Raw genomic sequence first — 20,024 nt, forward strand, 5'->3', positions numbered from 1 at the left:
TTTTGTCTTCAGGAGTTCCGCGGTGGCCCAATTCCAATGTGGATCAGAAGTTTTCAGACTTTCTCCTTAGGTCTGGAATCTTCTAAGAATGCTTTTGGCCTCAGGAACTTGGGTGTTGGACTGACCTGAGACCCTGGCCGTGGCCGTGCCATGCAGGGATGCAAAGGCAGATGGGGAGGGAAGAAGCCCCAAGATTTCCCAGGGAGTGGATTGAGTAGCTGGGTTTTACTGGATGCAAAGGATCAGGAAGAGTAAAGGTAAGCCTCAGAGCCCCAGAAAGAGGCTGTCAGCCCCAGAAAGAGGCTGGGGGGTGTTGGAGGACCAGGGAAGTAGAGAGAGGTGAGGGAGCGGGCAGGACCAGAAGCGGTGCTCCTGGGGCCCAAGAAAGGCACTGAGTTGGTCTGGGTGAGAAGGGTCAGGAAGCAGTATTGGTTCCCCAGGTGTCTGGGGCCCCAAGACTAGGAATGGCGCAGGGCCCAAACTAGGAGTATAGAATGGCGGGAGGGATGGAAGGGTGAATGTGGCTTAGGGAGTCCCGGCGCGGAGAGCTGCGCTATAGACTTACCCCAAGAGGCCTGAGGATAGTAGTGCCTTAACTTTTTTCTTTTAATTTTTGCTGAACTACAGTTTTTGGTTGGTGTTTTATGTCATTCAGTGGCTATAACAAACTACCATAAACTATGATGCTTATAAACAACAGAAATAGCAGAAAGTTTTCTCACAGTTCTAGAGGGCAGGAAGTCCAAAGCCAGGTGCCAGCAGATTTGGTGTCTGGTCAGGCCTTTACTAAGATTCTGACATGATGCCCTCCCCCTCTACATCCTTACGTGGTACAAGTGCCTAAATGAGCTCCCTTGGACTAATTTCAAAGGCAAAAATCTCACTCAGGAGGGTTCTACCCTTATGACCCAATCACCTCTTAAAGACCCAACCCCATCACACCATCTCCTTCGGGGTTAGGACTTCAACAGGTGAGTTTGGTGGGGACACCAAGAGCAAGTAGGAAGAAGGTTTTCCCAGGAAGAATACTTCCCGGGAAGCAGTGACATGAGTAGGGGAGGCACACGGGGGAGGAGCTTGTGCAGTCAGGGGTCAGCATGGGGTGGGAAAGCAGAGTGAGGAAAGGCAGCCATAGGCAGGCATCCCCAGAATGTGCTGTTTCACAGTTCAGCCCAGCACGGGCTGCCCACACCACCTGCTTATTCACACTTCATGCTTGGCTGATCCTGATGTTCCCCAAAGGCCACTGTGACCTCTCTCTGCTGAGGCCATTGCCCTTCTCTTATATGTTCAGGCTTGGTCTGGGCACTGGACAGAGGCCCACACATGTGTCTGAGTCACTGCCACTTTCCTTCTTCCCGACTTGGAACATTGCGTGTTCTCCCACTGGCCCCTCTGGGACTGTCTTGTCCACTGTGTGTGACTTTCTGCTCTGTCCTCAACTCTTTGACTTTGCTCCCTTGCTTATGCTTCCTTTAGGGCCCCGTGGCCCCACAGGATGGTGGACAACAAAAGTCCTTGGAGATCCTCAGGCCATCTTGCAGGTAGGAAAACTGAGGTCCAGGAAGCAGAAGTACTTGCCTGCAGTAGGTTTTAGGAGCTGCGCTAAACCCAGGACCAAGTCTTCTCCCTCATTGGTTAAAAACTGGGTCTAACTGGCTATTGTGTCCCACATCTGTAAGCCCAGAACTTGGGAAACTGAGAAAGGAGAATTATCACAAATTTGAAGCCAGCCTGAGCTACAGAGTAAGCCCCTGTCTCAAAATGATAACAACGAAACAAACAAAAACACCAGAGCAGAAAGACTAACTTCTTTAGATCCACTGGGCCCAAGCAGGACTTCTTGCTGTGGATTCCTCCAGGGCAGCTTGGTGGCTGGTCACAGCAGGGGGTAAGAGGATGTGGGGCAATTATCCCTCAGCAGTGTGGGGCTCTGGGCAAGCACTCATTGAGCCCGGGGTGGGTGGATGCTCTAGAAACAGACTACTGGTAAGAGCATCTTCTGCTGTTAGAACCTGAGCCTGAAGGGATGGACTGGAGGAAACCAGCCTAAGCCATCACAGGCAGAGTCTCTAACTCACAGCAGGGTATTTGTGCAGGGACTCTTCTCTTTGTATGAGTGCAGCTGCACAGGACTGAAGAGCACTAAGTATTCCACAAAGCACAAAGGGATTCAAGGCCCTGCTGACCACACCCCTCTGCTCAGGCTATTTCCTTACCAGCATGCTAGTGACTGTGCTGGCATGGCCCATTCATGAGCCCTAGGCATGGATATGACCCACAGTCACAAACAATAGATCTGTCATAACCACAGAGGATGATGCCAAGTTGGAAACTGCTGACTCAATAGGAAGTAGCTGGGTATAACAGCTTTCCGGAGCTATCCTAACAAAGAATGGCAAACTAGGCGGCTGAAAGCAACATTCTCTGGCAGCTTCAAGCTCTAGAAGTGGAAAATTAGGCACTGGCAGGGGAACATTCTGCCTGAAGCCTCTGGGGACAGTCCTCCTGCCTCTTGCTATCTGGCAGCTCCTGAAGGTCTCTAGCCTGCCTTGTGTCACTCCAGTCTCTGCCTGTGGTCATGTGCCTACTCCCTGTATCTGTGGCTTTTCTTCTTCTCCCAAGGATACCAGTGGTTGGATATAGAGTTTGTCACAATCCAGTACAGCCTCATCTTAACCAACTCCATATGCAAAGACACTATTTCCAAATGACATTGCATTCTGACATTTCATACAGATGTGACTTTTTGAGGGACGTTATTTAACCCACTAGAGAGGGAATTTCCTGAATCTTCCCAGTGTGCTCGATTACTCCTTCAGACAGGTAGCTCCAGTCCACACCATCCACACCACCTTCCTGCCTGCTACCTCCTTCATTTCTTTGCTGTTCTCCTAGGCTATGTTAGAGCCTGTGGTCTAACCTGTGGCTCCCATGTGTCTTCCAACCCCTCTCCTCTCATGCATCGTATCCACATGTTTATTCAACTCCACCTCCGCAGCCCCGTGGCTAGAACTGCCTGAGGAGGACACACACCGTCTTGACTGGTCTCCTATACCTTGAGTGGATTTCTAGGGCTACCTGGCTATCTCCCACATTTCCAAGACAGTTTTCCTGGATCCTGATCCACAGTTGGCCAACAAGGTCAAATCACTTCATCTTTCTCAACTCTTATCTTTTTTTTTTTTTTTAACATTACTGAAGTTGGACTCAGGGTGATAAACAGGGTAGGCAAGCACTCTACCACTAAGCGACACTCTTAGCTTCAACACCCACCATTCTTTTTATCTTGAAAGTATCTGAGATTCTCTCTATTCTTACCCTCTGTTCTCTGCTAATAAGTGACCTCACATTTCATTGAGATAACACATGGTCAGATGCAAATTTCTCCATCCTTTCAACTCCAAATCAGCCACCTGACATGTATCTGCCCTTCTCTACTGCTACAAATCCCTGAGACACCTGTGCTTCCCAACTTCAGGTCAATCACCCAGATATGTACAGTTCTTGTCCCCTCTTACTATTTAAGATTATGCTGTGGTGATGTCTGTCTCCTTACAGCATCTCCTTTCTACAGGATCATTCTTATCAAAATACAAATGCTTACTGCTCCATTTCTCTGACCTGTTTACAGTAAGCTCCTCAGAAGAAGGTTTATTCACACTCACCACCTTCTCTCTTCATTCTCTCTTGAGCACCACTCCACTAAAATTGCCCTCGTCAAGGTCACCAAAGACTTTCCCACTGGGAAACCCCATGGTCCATCTCATGTCTTCCCTTACTCCAACTCTCAGTTTCATTTGTTCATTTCACTGCTGAAATACTGTCTTCTCTGGGACTCGGTCTGTTGCAGTGAAGTCAGATGGATCATTTTAGCATTGGCAATGTCCAGTGATCGCCACAAGAACTTGTCCCTTCATCTTACAAGAAGGTTGGCTTTGATCTGGCCATTTAAATAGAATCATTGAAGAGCTGGGCGTAATGGCTCACCCCTGTAATTCCAGCCCTTGGAAGGGTGAAGCAGGAAGACAGATTTGAGTTGGAGACCAGCCTGGGCTGCAGAGTGGTGAATTCCAGGCCAGCCTGGACTAAATAGAGTGAGATCCTGTCTCAAAAAAAAAAAAAAAAAAATTCAGAGAGCTTCTGAGCTGGAAGAAACCCTACATGTCATTTAATTGAGTTCCTTGAGATTGCAAGGAATTTGAGAGTCAGAGACTAACAGCCTGAGGGTGGAGCCAGTGTTTAAAGTCAGATCTGTTGACCCGCTGTGGCTCAGGGTCCTCACGGTCCCTCTCTAGCTGACCTAAGCTCTTGACAATTTCCTGTGCCATCCTGCTTCCCTAGAAGTGACAGTATACTTTGATCAAATCCTACCAAGCTTTGACCAAAGGCAGCACTGACCTGTCCCCTCCCCAGTTAACTCCCTATGTGAAACTTACTCCGTTACTGGTGATGTTTCAACTAACACTTAGGAAGGTCTTCCATTGTAACTCCCGCAAGTTAACCAAACTAATCTTCCTAATTCCTAAAATGAATTGCCTTCTTTCCAGAAATCCCTGTGTGCAGTCCCTTGTGACAGTGATGATTTCCTACTCGTGGTTTCAGTTTCCCACTCAGTGTGAACGAGCTAGCAGCCCTCAGACACCTTATGTTATAGTCATGTTTGCCTGTGGGCCTAACGGTACCTCTCCGTGGTGGGTGTCAACCTCTCTGCTCCTTCTGGGTCTCCTGCTGGTCCCCTCAAACACTACCAAGCAGAAGAGGGGCCCAGATGTCACCAAATCTGCAGGCCATCCCCTGCCCACCTGCACCACCCTCATCTGCCTGCTAGGGAGGGAGAGCCTGTGTCAGTAGCGCCTCCGGATGGCAGTAGAGGAGGAATGCTTCCCGGTCACCTTGGATGTCCTGGCCTGGGGCACAAACCTACTCTCACTGAATCTCTCATCATTTCTGCCTAAGCACTTGGTCCACAGTTCCTTGTAATCCTTTCTGTTCTTCGATAAAAAGGCCTTTCTGGAAAACCCTAGGCTCTTCTTTAATTTCCTTTCAGTCAATATTTCCTGTTTTCCCACAGTGACTCTGTTGTCTTCCTTTGCCTGAGACATTAGTCTGCCTTCTCATGATGAAGTCTTGTTAGGTGGTTATACTAGTTGAGGCAGAATCATATTACCTTGGACCAAAGGTCATTGTAAAACCAGAACAGAGGGCTGATATAGCATTATCTTCAGCGTAAGTAACAAATAACAACACAGAACAGGGAGGAAGTTTGGAAGCATGAAAGTCCTAGACCATTTTAGAGATGACACATTTACTTGGCTAGGATGTTTTATTATGATGTTTCTGGGTTTCTTTTGGTGTTGTTTGTCTTTTTCAGATACAGTCCCATGTAGTCCAGGCTCTCCTTAAACTCTCTTGTAGCCAAAGTTGGCCTTGAATGCTTGATCTTCCCACCTCCACTTCCCAAAAGCTGGGATCACAGCCATGCACTACCACATCTGGCTTTTTGTTGTTATTGTTTTGAGACAGTCTTGTTACATAGCCTTGGCTGGCCTGGCACTCACTATGCAGCCAAGGCTAGTCTCAAACTCATGACAATCCTCTTGCCTCAGCCTCCTAATTGCTGGGATTACAGTGCATACTACCACATTGGGCTTATGCTTCTGGGCTTATAAAATGTTAGACGTTACATAGCTGTTTATACCTAATTACCCTTCCACCCCAACTCTTAGAAATATAGCACTAGGTGTGGCCCAAGGAACTCCTAGCATGGTTCTAATACTTAGATCAAAAACAACAAACAAACAACAACAAAAAGTACTACAGAAGGGTCTCTCAAGAGCTGTGACTGAAGCACAGGCTTCGGGGCCACCCTGGAAGCACATGACTTTGATGGTGTAGGCTGTAAGGACACATTATCCCACCAGCCTTCAATGTAAGGCTACTGAATAAACATGCAATATGTTTGGCTCCTCTCTGACAGAGAATTTATCATATTCTGCTCTGAGCTCAGATTTATATCTTATCTTTCTACTGACTTTGAGCTCTTTGGTGACCAAACACTGTTTTTCTCACCTCTGCACGTGACATGCACAGGTGTTAGGCAGTGTTTTTCTGAACTAGATCAAATTTGATTTCAAGCAAAAGCACTTTAGTGTTCATGGAATGAAATAAATTTGAAATATTGGAGTTGGGCTATGAATGAATTTTTGTATTTCTTAACTTGGCCAAAGCACAAATTTAGCAGATGGTTCTTTAAAAATAGATGTGAGATTTTTAAAATCCTTCGTTCCATTTACAGAAATGTAGGCTCCATCCAAGCTGACAGACAGCAGGTGAAAAAGTTGCCATGGTAACAGGTTTCCAGGAGGTCAAGTCTGTAGTCTGGCTTGGCCTATCTTTCTGTCATGGGACCAGACTCCAAGGTAGTCAGTGAAAGGAACATCTTTGACACAACACATTTTCAGTCAACCATCAATGCACCAGAATCTGACCCTTTTGGCATCTTAACATAAGGGTTCATAGAAAGCATTCTTTAAAAAAGAATCCCTGAGGTATATAGCCCCAATTAGTACATCTAAAACCCAACCCCTACACCTATGGCTCAGGGAACATCATGGAAGAGGAGATGGAAATATTGTAAGAGCCAGAGGACTAGGAAGCTTGCTGCAAGATAGTGTCTCTAGACATGACAGGGATGCCGCACCAATGAAATCTCAACAATATGTTTAACTAATAAGATCTGCATAATGACCACACCAGTGGACATACCATCATGGATAGGGGAAATTTCAAAGGTCCCACCCCTAGATGAAAAACTATAAGCAATTAATAGCTGTCAAGAGAGGGAGAATCAGTTTTCTCCAGGGACAAGTCCCTTGATAGATTATCCCATCCCAAGTGGTCAACCCCTAAACCCATGTACATAAGAGCAATACTAAATGAACCCAGCAAGTTTTATAAATATATAGCAATAATAATTGTAGAAGAGGTTATGAATCAGATGATTCAGGGAGGCAGTAGAGGGGAGAGTTGGAGGAGGAGAGGGAGGGGTAGAAATGATGTCAATACTGTGTAGCCATGAAATTCTAAAAAAAATGTATATTTTTAAAAAGGGGCCCCAAAGTGTTTAATTCTTTGGTTTATGGTCATGACTAGGTGCTTCAGCTTACAGAGGACATTCTCTGGCCAGCTTTACTTTTGTGTTGTATCATTAATATTTCATATTTCTCTTGTACAGGAGCTACTACATGAGTATCAATCTTTAGAATCACATGAATATCAGCCTTTAGTAGCTGCTCACCAAGTAGCTCAGGAGGATGAGACTTGAAGAGAGATTCCCTTCCTGTGTCATATGAGGTCTTTCTTGTGATGCTTACATTTAAAATTTTTAAATTATTTTATCAGGGATGGAGAGATGGGTCAGCGATTAAGAACATCGGTTGTTCTTGCAGAAGACCTGGGTTCGAATCCCAGCACCCACATGGCAGCTAACAACTGTCTGTAATACCAGTCCCAGGGGATCCTGACAGCCTCTTCTGACCTCTGTGGGCATTGTATGACATGGGTGCACTTACCTACATTCAAGCAATATATACATGCACATAAAATAAAAATAATAATAACAGTTATTTTACGTGTATTTCAGTTTACATATGTATGAGTGTTTTGCCAGCATGCTAAGTGTATCACGTTTGTGCAATACCTGCAGAGGCCAGAAGAGGACATCGGATCTCCTGGAACTGGAGTTATGGACAGTTCTTAAACACCATGTGAGTGCTGGAAACCAAACCTGGGTTCTCTTGCTCTGCAAGAGCAGCCAGTGCTCTTAAGCACTGAGCCATCTCTCCAGCCCCTTTGATGCTTACATTGTAATAAGCAGGTGTTTCTTTTGCAGTCAAAGAAAGATAACTAAGCTAAGATTTCAAATATTTGAAATTACTTATATAAGTTAAATGGGAGTAGACATTGCTTTTATATAAATTAGTCATTTTTTAAGAGCCAATTGAAGGGATAATAATATATTCTGGGCCAGATTTCTTGTGTATGCCATTAAGGTGTGCATCAGCAAGACAAATGTCTATCTTACTTTATTTTTACATTTGTTGGTTTTATTTGCCCTCGAAGTTGTTCACTTGTCTCCCCGCCCTTTATTCCCTTCTTTTTTTGGTAGGTTCTCAAAGACAAGTTTCTTTTAGTTCAACTACGAAGCAGGCATTATGAATGTCTCCCTGGCCCAGCCTTGGTGAATAATCATTTTTGTAGGAAAAAAGAACATTTTCAGATCAAAGAACTGGCTGTTTTTCTAAATCAAGAAATTTCACTTTGTCATCTCACCCTTAAACTGTCCCAAACACAGTAAACTGATTTTGCAGGCCAGTACTTGGTGACAGTCTTTGAAAGCCAAACACAAGGAATCCCAGCACCAATTCATTTAAACCTAGTCCAGCCTACTAGGTCCAGCAGGGATCCTTGGGCTCTCTGAGGAAGACCTTGGTTGCAGTTGCTCAGTGACTGTCACCAAGTCTACAGGAAGTCAGCTTCTCGGGGCCTGAGTGGACTTTCCAAGTCCACGGCACTGCTAGGACACCCGCTTCCATAGCTGACATCATACTAAGTGGTGAGATGCAGCCTCAGGCAAAGGGAGCCTTGAGAGGAAGGATTTTCTCCCCAGTGAGGGTTGTTCATTTCTAAGGAAGCAGAAACTTCTTAGAAACTAGGTTTGTGGCACAGAAGGGTTTAGATTCATGTGGCTTACCCAAGGAGACAAGCCTTCCCCCACCTTCTGTAGCTTAATAAATGCTTATTCTGCAAACCATCCTGTCCTGCTTCACTGGGAAAAAAATACATTCCCAGCACCACATCAGCCCTCCAAAAGACACCAAGGAGAAATCAAACTCAATTGCACGGAAGACTGGATTGTCTTGTAGACTCTCTATGCCTCCATCTGATGCTTAAAACCCTCCCCAAAGCCCCCAGCTATGGCTAGAGGGACACCCTGATGATGAAATGACCCGTGAGAACAAGTGGCTTAGGTTGAAGGAAGCCATTGGCTAGAGGACTGAGGGGCTGTTTGTGAGAGAGGGAGGTGAGAGAGAGAGAGAGAGAGAGAGAGAGAGAGAGAGATCCCATCTATGAGGCTGGTGGCTGAGAACATATCCCAGCAATCCCACATGGCTTTGGGAGCTGAGAAGATGTGTAGAGGAGAGCAGACTTGAACCTCACAGCCTGGGACATTGTATTGGGCAGAAACCACAAAGCTGAAGGAACACCATGATGGCACGGCTTACTGTGAGGATGCTTAGTATGGGAGTCATTTAACCATCCTTTCTACTGCAAGAGCATTTTGCAAACAATTGCACCTGTCTGGTGGGCAGAAAGCTATGGGCACTGTAACAGCATGGTGGTTTTCCTCTAGAGACTCTCTGTATCACTACAGAGTCTCCTAGGGGAAGAGTCTCTTTGTGGTGGGTTGGGCCTTCAGGAGGTTTAGCTTACCTCCCATGTCTGGCATACTGGTCCCACTCGGGTCATTTGGATGTGGAGTTGAAGGTGGGTCATAGCCGATCACCAAATCAATGGTGGCCTGAGAAGAAAGAATCCATTCAGAGAGAATCAGTGCAGGGCAAAGAATGTTACAGACAGTACGAGCAGCTCACAGGAGTAAGAGCCTTAGAAGGGTGGAGCAGGGAACTCAGACGAGAAAGGGGAGGAAGGGTGATGACGTGCTAGACTGTTTCTGTCTCCCCTTCTGTGAGCCAAGGCTGAGTGGGAAAGAAACCACCTGTCATGAGTTGCCAAAGGCAACCTCACTAACTGGAGGAAAGCTGTAAGCAGCAAGTGGGAACTTGCAACTAACTGTCCTGCAGTGATGGCCTTGCTCACAGAATGACAAACAGATACCCATTTTAAATGATTCATTCATTTGTTGCTCATGAATACCAATTGCTGAGATTTATTTTTATATGAGTTTCCAGTAAAGGATTTTAAGTAACTAACAAAAATATATATAACAATGTGGTCATAAAATAGGATAAAAAGGGAAATTGAAGCTGGGTGTGGTGGTGCACGCCTTTAATCCTAGCATTCAGGAAGCGGAGACAGGCTCTGTGCTACATAGTTCCAGGCCAGCTGGGGCTGGGGCTACAGGGAGACCCTGTCTCAAAAAAAAAAAAAAAAAAAAAAAAAGAGAAAACAAAAGGAGGGGGGTCATGGCTGGAGAGATGGCTCAGTGGTTAAGAGCACTGGCTGCTATGGCAGAGGACCTGGTTTTGGTTCCCAGCACCCACATGGTAGCTAACAACCATATGTAGCTCCAATTCCAGGGGATCTGATACTCTCTTCTGATCTCCACAGGCACTGCAGGACACTGGTGCACTTACATACAAGCAGGCAATACACTCATAATGCATAAAATAAAAATAATGAGTAAAATATTCTTTAAAAAGGAAATTGATTCTGATTAAAAAGAAAACGAATACACAAATCATAAGGTTAGACATATTTGCCACACCTCCTGCTGTAACTGATCTCAAGATACTTAGGAGCCAAAGGGAAAGGAAAACAAGTATTCTTTAACTTTCATTACACTAAGAAGAACCATGTTCATTCCTCCCAGCAGATAAAAGTATTCCTGCTTGGGGGCTGGAGAGATGGCTCAGTGGTTAAGAACACTGGTTGTTCTTGCAAAGGACCCAGGTTCAAATCCCAGCACCCACATGGCAGCTAACAACTGTCCATAACTCCAGTCCCAGGGGATCCGACAGCCTCTTCTGACCTCCACAGGCATTGCATGACACGGGCACACTCACCTACATGCAGGCAATATACGCATACACATAAAATGAAAATAATAAAATATTTTTAAAAATTATTCCTGCTCATAAAATCCTAGATAAATTTCTCACATGGGCTATTATCTCAGAACAGACTTTCTGAAGCTTTATATATTTTATGAACCTATAAGATTTCAAAAAAGTTTATTAGGAAAAATAAAAAAAATTGCTACCTTTTCTTTCTTTTTTTTTCAGTGCTGGGGATGGGAACCAGGGCTTCACGTATACTAAGTCAGTGTTCTGCCACTGAGCTAGATTCCCAAACTTGAAGCAGAGTTGCTGATTTTTATTTGACCAAACACATGCCCATGGACTATCACAATCATTTCATAAAAGAAAGGATTTAAATACCCAAAATGGAGAAATACAACCTTTAGAATAAAGGAAGCCTTTTTAAAAAAAATATTTATTTTTAATTTAATTTGTGTGTGTGTGTGTGCGTGCGTGTGTGCGTGTGTGTGTGTGTATGTGTGTGTGTGTATCAGTGCCCATAGAGGCCAAAAGAGAGCACTGAATACCCTGGAGCTTGAGTTACAAGTGGTTGTGAACTACCCAGTGCAAGTGTTGGGAACTGAACTTGGGTCCTCTGAAAGAGCAGCAAGCACTCGTAACTACTGAACCATCTCTCCACCCATAAAGGGAGTCCTTTGCAAATAGGACGCTCCCACACCACACACCCATATACTCGTCAGGTTAGAAGATAAAATGTAGGACAAGGTATTCTAATATTTAGGACATATTTACTCCAAAAGTGATTCATTATATATCTGAAATTCAAATCTAAGTGGGCACCCTCTACTTATTTTGTTATTTTTGCCTCGGCTACTGACTCTTATGCATGTGCACACATCTGTATTGTCCCTATTTTTCCCTCCTCTGCTCATCAGTGAACACTTCCTCATGGGTCAGCATATTTGGTGACTCACTTGGAACTACTGATCTGGGGACACTGAGTGGTTTAGTCAATAGGCCAATCCACAGTCCCACAGCAAGTAAACAATTATAAGAGCAGCATTTCTGACTTCTCACTCCACAGACCAAGGCATAGGATGAAGGCCACACGCAGGAGCACCATGGGGCTCAGTGATAAATTTATACTGAGGATCACACTTTAAAAACTGAGCAGAGCTCATGGTGGCTCATCCCTAGTTCACAGTTCTTCCTGCTGGCGTCTAGGCAGCCTCAGATTTCCCAGAGGTGCTTAGGGACCCCAACAGGGATGAGGGGATTCCAGGGGCAGTATTTGGGCCCCTTACATTTCTTATTCCACTCAGTCACAACAGTTCTGCTGTTTTAAAGTAGTACATGAGACCTCTTCTGTGCTTAATAAAAAACGGCTAGCAGTTAAGAACATTGGCTTCTCTTGCAGAGGAACTGGGTTCAGTTCCCAGCACCCACATGACGTCCAACAACCATCTGTAATTCCAGTTTCAGGGGCTCTGATGCCCTCTTCTGACCTCCATGGGCATTGTAGGACAGGAGTGCACCTACCTACCTACATGCAGGCAATACACTCATACATATAATAATAAAACAAATAAATAAAATTTATTTTTTAAAAAAACTCAGTAATGAGAAAAATCATGAACATACCATCTTGGCATCATTTCTCTTGGCTGTGGTTTGGATAGCCAAATGCCTGAAGACATTTTGAATCTATGTATTATGATCAGAATACTGACTATTAGCTAACCAACAGTCTTAGAGCCCAGAGCAGCAACACGCGTTCTCTGATGCTAAGAGGCCTAGCCTGTGTTCTTGCCTACAGGGATGCCCTCCCTTAGTATAAAATTTTCTTCTTTTGACCAGGCTAGCAAACAAAATAAGTTGGTTGGAAAATGAAGGGGTGAGAAGTCATGGGCTGACTATGGTGGCTTTAGAAGCACTTGTTAGTACTCATATGAAATCTGAACTTAGGCTATGTGAGTCAATTTTTAAGCATATTTGAATTCTGAACTTTTGATTTTTGTTTTTTGTTTTTTTTTTCAGAAAGGGTCACACTCTGTAGACCAGGTTGGCCTTGAACTCACAGAGGTCTTCCTGCCTCTGCCTCCCAAGCATCAGGATTAAAGGCATGTGCCACCATGTTCAACCTTGAATTCTGATCTTATGCCTATATATTTATATAGAAGGGCTGGGATCAGAAAATATTCAGCCGTCAAGGTGGTTATAAAGACTGTGATATTAACATCTTGGTACTGAAAGTAATACTTATGAACCACTGTCTACTTGCCTGGAGTATCTGGTACCCAGAGCCAAAGGTAACCACTCAAATGCTGATGCCCACATGGCTGCCATAAAACTATACTCAAAAGGGGTTCTGCTTGCTCTATGGAATTCTGTTACAGAAAAGAAAAATCTCAAATTTTCCACTTCTGTGACTGAAAATAGAGGATACGGCCCCTATTGGCAAGCGGGTCCATCTGTCACAAAACCAAACTTTTGTTTTTTTTGTTTTTGTGTAATGATCTGATTGTCAAACTAAACTCCTTCCCAAATGAGCTTTTATTTTATCATATCACTTTGTCTTTCCATAAAAGAGAAATGCTCACCCCAGTGTCTTGTCCCTTTTCATTCAGCAGGGAGATCAGTTTGTAGGGCAATGATCTACTCTGGTCTCCAGTTAGGTCCTTCAGGGATACAGTCGCTGTACCAATTAATCTGCAGGGCAAACAAGAAAGCATACAGCTAACTGAGTGCATATGTTCATGGTCCCTTAAGAGCACCCAATACCTCACATTCATCTGTTCTTATGACCATCCTGCCAGTAACGAAGTTGTTCTTCAGAGACACTTGTGCCTTTCCCTTTGTCTATCAGACTATTGAAATACTGATTCCCAAGAAACTGGAATTTCCCCAGGAGTCTCACACTGGGGGAATGGAAAGGATAAAGCCTTGTGCCAGCCAGAAAAAGAACTTGTTCTCTAGGAAGAGATTTCACACAGCTCTGACAACTGTCAGACCACCTTGTATGAGTGATTAGAGCCCAGGCTTTGATGGAACAACAGTGGTTGTGACCATAGCCCTGATCAGCTATGCATATCTCTTGCCTCCTATTTAAACCTCATATCAAAAACCAAAAGATGGAGTTGGGGGAGTCATGGCACCTCTTTATTTGTTCTTCCCTATGTGGCCCTATTAAATACACTTCCTCTCTCTTCTTTTCACAGGTACTTGTCTTTTTATTTGGCTTACTGAGGACGGGTGGCTGAGCCAAGCTTGTTGGGGTTGCCAGAGCCCAGGCTTTGATCCTAGCAACTCTGGTAACACTCTCATTAAAATCACCTCACAATTAAATGTGGACCACGGTATCTCACAGTGAGAGCATAGATATCGCTTCACTATGACAAAAAGTCATTTAAACTCAAACTATAATACCCACAAAATTTCCACAATCATGAATAAACCCTATGGAAATTAAGGAAAGAATGAATACTAGCGCCCAGATTCCAGGAAGAAAGAGATGCAGGGGAAACCGCAGTAAAAGAAGAAGGTGCTTCTCTGTAGTGGAGAAATAAAAACTCAGAAACTGTCCACTGTAAAAATATTTCCCTAAGCTGAGTTACTTGAAGACATTACTGACAGGACTGACTTGCTCCCTGACACTCTCTGCAGCAGCATCCCAATCTGGATGTGCTTGTTGCTCCTTCTTCTTGGTCCCTGGAATCATTTCATGTCTCTACCATGTCTCTACCATACACTTGCCCGTCTCCCATTATGCAAGACAGGTAGAGAAGCATTCAGTGTGTGTCTCTGGCATGAAGCTCCCTAGAGGCACAGGTTGTTCTCTTCACTACCCTAACTCATTGCCTGGAACATGGCAGGTACTTAAAGGTCTTTGTCAAATGAAGGAGTGAATAAGTCTACATCTACTGAGAAAGAATCTCTGGAATTTTTATATAATTAAGGTACATGATCAAAAAAGATTTTTAGGGACTAGAGAGATGGCTCAGTGGTTAAGAGCACTGGATGCTCTTGCAGAGGACCAGGGTCCAGTTCCCAGCACCTACATGGCAGCAAACAACCATCTGTAACTCCAGTTCCAGGGGATCCAACGCCCTCTTCTGGTCTTTGCAGGTGTTGCACACATGTGGTGCACTTACGTACATGCAGGCAAAACACTCGTACACAGAAAATACAAATAAATAAAAATTTTAAAGATTTTTTTTTATAGAGTCAAATGTGGTGGTGTACACCTTTAATCCCAGCACTTGAGAGGCAGAGACAGGTAGATCTATGTGAGATTGAGGCCAGCTTGGTCTACATGGGCTACAGGGAGACCCTGTCTCAAAAAGACCAAAAGAAAAAAAATGTTTTTATAGAACACACATCAACAGGGAGCTAGTCAACATAAAAATGTTTAAAAGAAAAAAAAATCATAGGGAAAAAAAGCCATGGAAAATAGCCTGTAACTTGAAGGCTATAACCTGTAACTTGAATGGAGGAGGGGGCAGAAAGTCACAGAGCTTGGGGGGGTGCTTTCATCTCAGTATGTAGACTGCAAGTGAAACAGAGAAATAGGAAGAATGTTTTAGAGACACTTATATATGTTTGTAGTGACTCATATTAATAGGGGACAGATGTGATAGAATAGAAAGTCATTAGCATAAAAATAGAAAACTAAGCACGAAGCCCTTAAGTGATGGAAGAGATATTTTTTGTATTTATGGTGCTGGATACGGAACTCAGGACCTTGCACAATGCTAGGCAAGGACTGAACCACTGAGCTACAACCCCAGGCCAAAAGCAACTCATTGCTCTGTTCTGGTCTGTTGGATTGTGTTGTGACTGGATTTCACTAAGTAGCCCAGGATATGCTTGAACTCACTACACAGCTCAGGATGGTCTCAAACTCATGATTCTTCTATCTTTGCCTCCTGAGTGCTGAAAAGATTCTTTATATCATACCTGGCAGAAAAGATTCTTTATAACAAAAAACTTAAGGTGAGCCAGGCTTGGTGGTGCACACCCAAAATTTGAGCACTTGGGAACCAAGTTCAAGGCCAGCCTCTGTCTGTCTTCAAAAAACCCCAACAACATAGGGTGAAGAAACTATAATTGGTTATTTTTAGGTAAATCTATGTTCTTAGACAAAAAAAAAATCAAGAAAATTATTTTGTGGAAAAATTTTTTTTTCTTAAAAATGTAATACAATTTCTTTAAAAATTAGGAAGTGGGTCTGGAGTAGTGTTCTTGATTCACATACACAAGGCCTTAGTTTCAATCCCTTGTACCATCATGAAAAAAAAAAAAACAAACAAAGCAGGAAGTGAAAGTTGACGTGAATGTGGGTATATCACTTTGAAAGCAACAAGTGTATATCAGTATTCTCAGACCTCAGAAATACGACTAGATTGTAAGCCTGCATCTATACTCACCACACACCAAGTGACTGCAGCATTTAGCTATTAAGTAATTTCACTTTCTTTTTTTGTTTTTTGAAACAGGGTCTCCCTGTAGCCCCAACTGGCCTGGAACTCATTATGTAGATCAGTCTGACTTCAATATCATGGAGACCCACCTGCCTCTGCCTCCCGAGTGCTGGGACTAAAAGCAATATGCTACCTCACCCAGTGCGCTACCACTGCTGGTAAGAAATCTCACTTTCTTTAGGAAAAGTAGATTATATTAAACAAGACCAGAAAATTGTTGTAGTGTCCAGTTCCACCCAGTTTGCCCAATAATATGGACCATTTGCTCATGGTTTCTTGGAAAAGAGCACTTTCTGATACAGAGCTGTACACACAACACTCAATGCCATGGAGGGTTTTCACCTCTTCTGGTAACACAGAGAGCCCATGGCTGGCAACAGAAAAGGAAAATTTTGCTTTCAGAGGGATAAGAGTGAGCTTTTCACTCATTTTAGGTCAATATGGCAATTAGATCTACCAGTCAATGCTGAAAACTGATAGGAATTTTGTACAGTATTTTAACGAATAGCAATATATTAAAACAGTAATTAATATAGTAATATACTTTGAGTATTTTTTCTCCTTACGTGGATTTGGTTCCCTTGACATGATGAGGGCAGAGGTATATGCCTCACGCAAACCCCATCAGATGAAACAGAGAGCCTCCAGCACAGGCCAAGAGTCTTATCTGCTCCTCCACCCTCCACTCAGCTCCACAGAGAGCATGAGAAGAGTTTCCAATTATGTTTTAAAATTGAGCAACTGGCCATGGGGTGGGAAGCTAATTGAGCTTTTAAGAAGACTGGACTGGTGTTGGGGGGTGTTTAGGGTGATAGTTCAGTCAGTAAAGTGCTTGCTGCACAAGCATTAGGATCTGAGTTCACTCTTATCACCCATGTAAAAAGCTGGGTGTGGACACACTTGGAATCCCAGTGCTAGGAAAGTGGAGACAAGAGTACCCTTGGGGCTCAGCCAGCCAGCCTAGCCTAATCAGTCCCAGTGAAAGACCTTGTCTCACAAAACAAGGTGGGGTTCTGGAGAGAGAGCTCTGGGTTAAGAGCACTAGCTGCTCTTACAGAAGATCCAGGTTGGGTTCCCAGCACCCACATGGCAACTGAAAACCATTTTTAATTCTGGTTCCAGAGGGATCAAATGCCCTCTTCTGGCCTCCACAGGCATTGCATGCCTGGGTACACTTAAACACATGTAGGCAAAACACTCATACACATAAAAATAAAATTAGTAGGAGATGGAGAGATAGCTCAGCAGGTAAGAGCACTGGCTGCTCTTCTAAAGGACCCGGGTTTGATTCTCAGCACCCACATGGTGGCTAACAATCATTTGTAACTCTAGTTCCAGGGGAATCCGAAGCCCAATTCTGGCCTCCTTGGGCATTGCATGACACGAGTGCACCTACTACATGCAGGAAATACACTCATACACATAAATAAAAAGAATAAAATATTAAAAAATAAAATAAGTTAGCCAGGTGTGGTGGTGCACACCTGTAGTCCCAGCACTTGGGAGGCAGAGACAGACGGATCTCTGTGAGTTCAAGGCCAGGCTGGTCTACACAGTGAGTGCCAGGACAGCTGGGGTTACAGGGAGACCCTACTTCAAAAAGACAAAGAAGAGGCAGGAAAATGGCTTAAAAAGTGGCTGACACTCAAGATTGACCTCTGACCTCCACACATATGTGCACATGCACACATGTGCATTTGTACACACAAGCACATATACACAGAAATAAAAATTAAAAGTTAAAAAGTTAAAGAGAAGAGCAAAATGTAAATAATACATGCTTTAAAAAGTCATCTAGGAGGGTTGGGGAAATGGTTCAATGGGTAAAAGTGTTTGTTATATAAGCCTGATGATCCAAATTGGGTCCTAGAAATCCATGTAAAAAGCAGATGTAGAAGTGCACATCTGTAATTGCAGTGCTCCCATCTTGAGATGGGAAGCAGGGAGAGGAGACTGGCCCAGAAGCTTGTGGGCCAGCCAGCCTGGAGGACATAGAGAAACAACAAAAACAAGAGGAAGCCTGCCTCAGTAAGGTGGAAGGGGAGAACTGACTCCCCAAAGCTGTCCTCTGACCTCCATGAGTGTGCTGTGGCAAGTTCACGCCCCCACACTTCATACAGATACATACCACAAATTCAAACACACACACACAAAGAATAAAATGTGCATTCTTTCTCATTTAAAAAAAGCCATCTGGAAGGTGAGTGTTGTAGCTCATACCAGTAATCCCAGTGCTAAGGAAGCTGAGGCAGGAGGATTGCTAGTTCAAGGCCAGCCTGGGGCTACATAGTGAGTTTTAAGCCAGCCTGGACTAGATCCTGTCAAAAAAAAACAAAAACAAAAGCAAAAAAAATTGCCAAAGCATCATCTAGTTTTTGTCCAAATGTGATTTTGCCTTGCAAAACACGGAAACAAAGAGACTTTATTCTTTACAGTCTCTGATTCATAGCATGATTCTATGATTAAGATAATGATATCACACACTTAAACACGTACTGATTTGTTTTTGCTAAAGCCAGCTAGAACCAGAATGACCTGAGCCTCTATCAGCAGTAAATAAGCCTGAGAACAAGCAGGGTGCCATGTGGAAGACGAAGAGGCCGGGCTGGCATTCCTGACCTCCACACTACTAACATTGTGAACCCATGAACTTTTCTGTCACAGGGGCTGCCCTGCACTTTGTCAGACATTTAGCAGTGCTCCAGGCCTCCACCCACTCATGCCCAGAGCAGCCCCTAGCTGTGATCAACAGATGTGTCTTCCCACAGCACCAGGTGTCACCAGAAAGCGAAATCACCCTGGGTTAAGAATGATTCCTTTTCTAACCCCAAGCCTGTGTCTGGCTCTCACTGAGACCTTGTCTAAGTTTCTGACTCTTTGAGCCAATTTGCTATTGGCAAACAAGTGAATAAATGTCACAGACTAGGCTTAAATGTGTGATGTGTCCTACACAGATCTATTTAGAAAGCTATCTACACAGATCAAAGCTATCATATAGTAAATGTTTCTTTTCTCTTAAATGTCTTTATTTCTGATTTGGGGGATGGGGTTGGTAAAATCTCCTAGAATTGTTTTGGAGACTTCATATTGCTTTATAATGTCAAATGTCAAATTGTAAAAGACAGTAAAGGTGACATAATACATTAGGGACTGGTGGGCTTGCAGCTAACTGGAGAAAACAGGCTTGTCTAAAACACAAAGCCCGTTTGCTGACCTTCTATGGTATTAAATTGCTCATAACCTTCCTTCTGACTCAGCCAATATTTACTGGATTTCCTTCCCCATGAGAGGGTAGCAATAGATCACTGACCAGGAAAGGAGAAAAGTAAAAACAATTATTATCATAAAATTAACATCATAAAATTCTGATGCTTTAGTCGGGAGAGCAGGAGACACATTAAAAAACAAAAACAAACATTTTTTCCTGAAGTGAAGGTGGTCTGTTTTGATGTAAGCCTGGAAAGACAAATCTCAAAGATATTTCTACAGCTCAGTTGGCTTGAAGAAAAATGCAAACAGATACAACTTCTGAGACCTTTGGCTATGAGCTGAAGAAAATACCACCTATGGCCAGTCCTGTAACAACTCTAGGGCTGGCCAGCCTGGCTGTTTTTAGGGATGTTGCCTGGATACAGAATACTGTGAGAATGTGGGAGAAGGATGACTTAGCCTCCTCCTACACATGGGACAGGAACGGCTCAGTCTGACCATAAGTGATTTCCTTTAAAGGAGGTGACACTGAACAAAAGATCTCTTTTCT

At 43.8% G+C, this 20,024-nt stretch overlaps 1 protein-coding gene across 3 annotated transcripts in view; it reads right to left on the reverse strand.

Annotated features, from left to right (window-relative positions):
• Myof (myoferlin) overlaps nucleotides 1-20,024 on the reverse strand; it is a 189,434-nt gene that overhangs the window by 124,510 nt on the left and 44,900 nt on the right. For all 3 annotated transcript variants that reach the window (XM_029554351.1, XM_029554350.1, XM_008849629.3), the window contains exons 4-5: nucleotides 13,385-13,493; nucleotides 9,496-9,583 (exon numbers count right to left, since the gene is read on the reverse strand). In XM_029554351.1, the coding sequence (XP_029410211.1) occupies nucleotides 9,496-9,583; nucleotides 13,385-13,493 (197 nt within the window). The remainder of the gene's footprint in view (nucleotides 1-9,495; nucleotides 9,584-13,384; nucleotides 13,494-20,024) is intronic.

This window comes from Nannospalax galili, unplaced genomic scaffold (assembly GCF_000622305.1).
Source record: "Nannospalax galili isolate Female #2095 unplaced genomic scaffold, S.galili_v1.0 scaffold384, whole genome shotgun sequence".
Taxonomy (NCBI): domain Eukaryota; kingdom Metazoa; phylum Chordata; class Mammalia; order Rodentia; family Spalacidae; genus Nannospalax; species Nannospalax galili.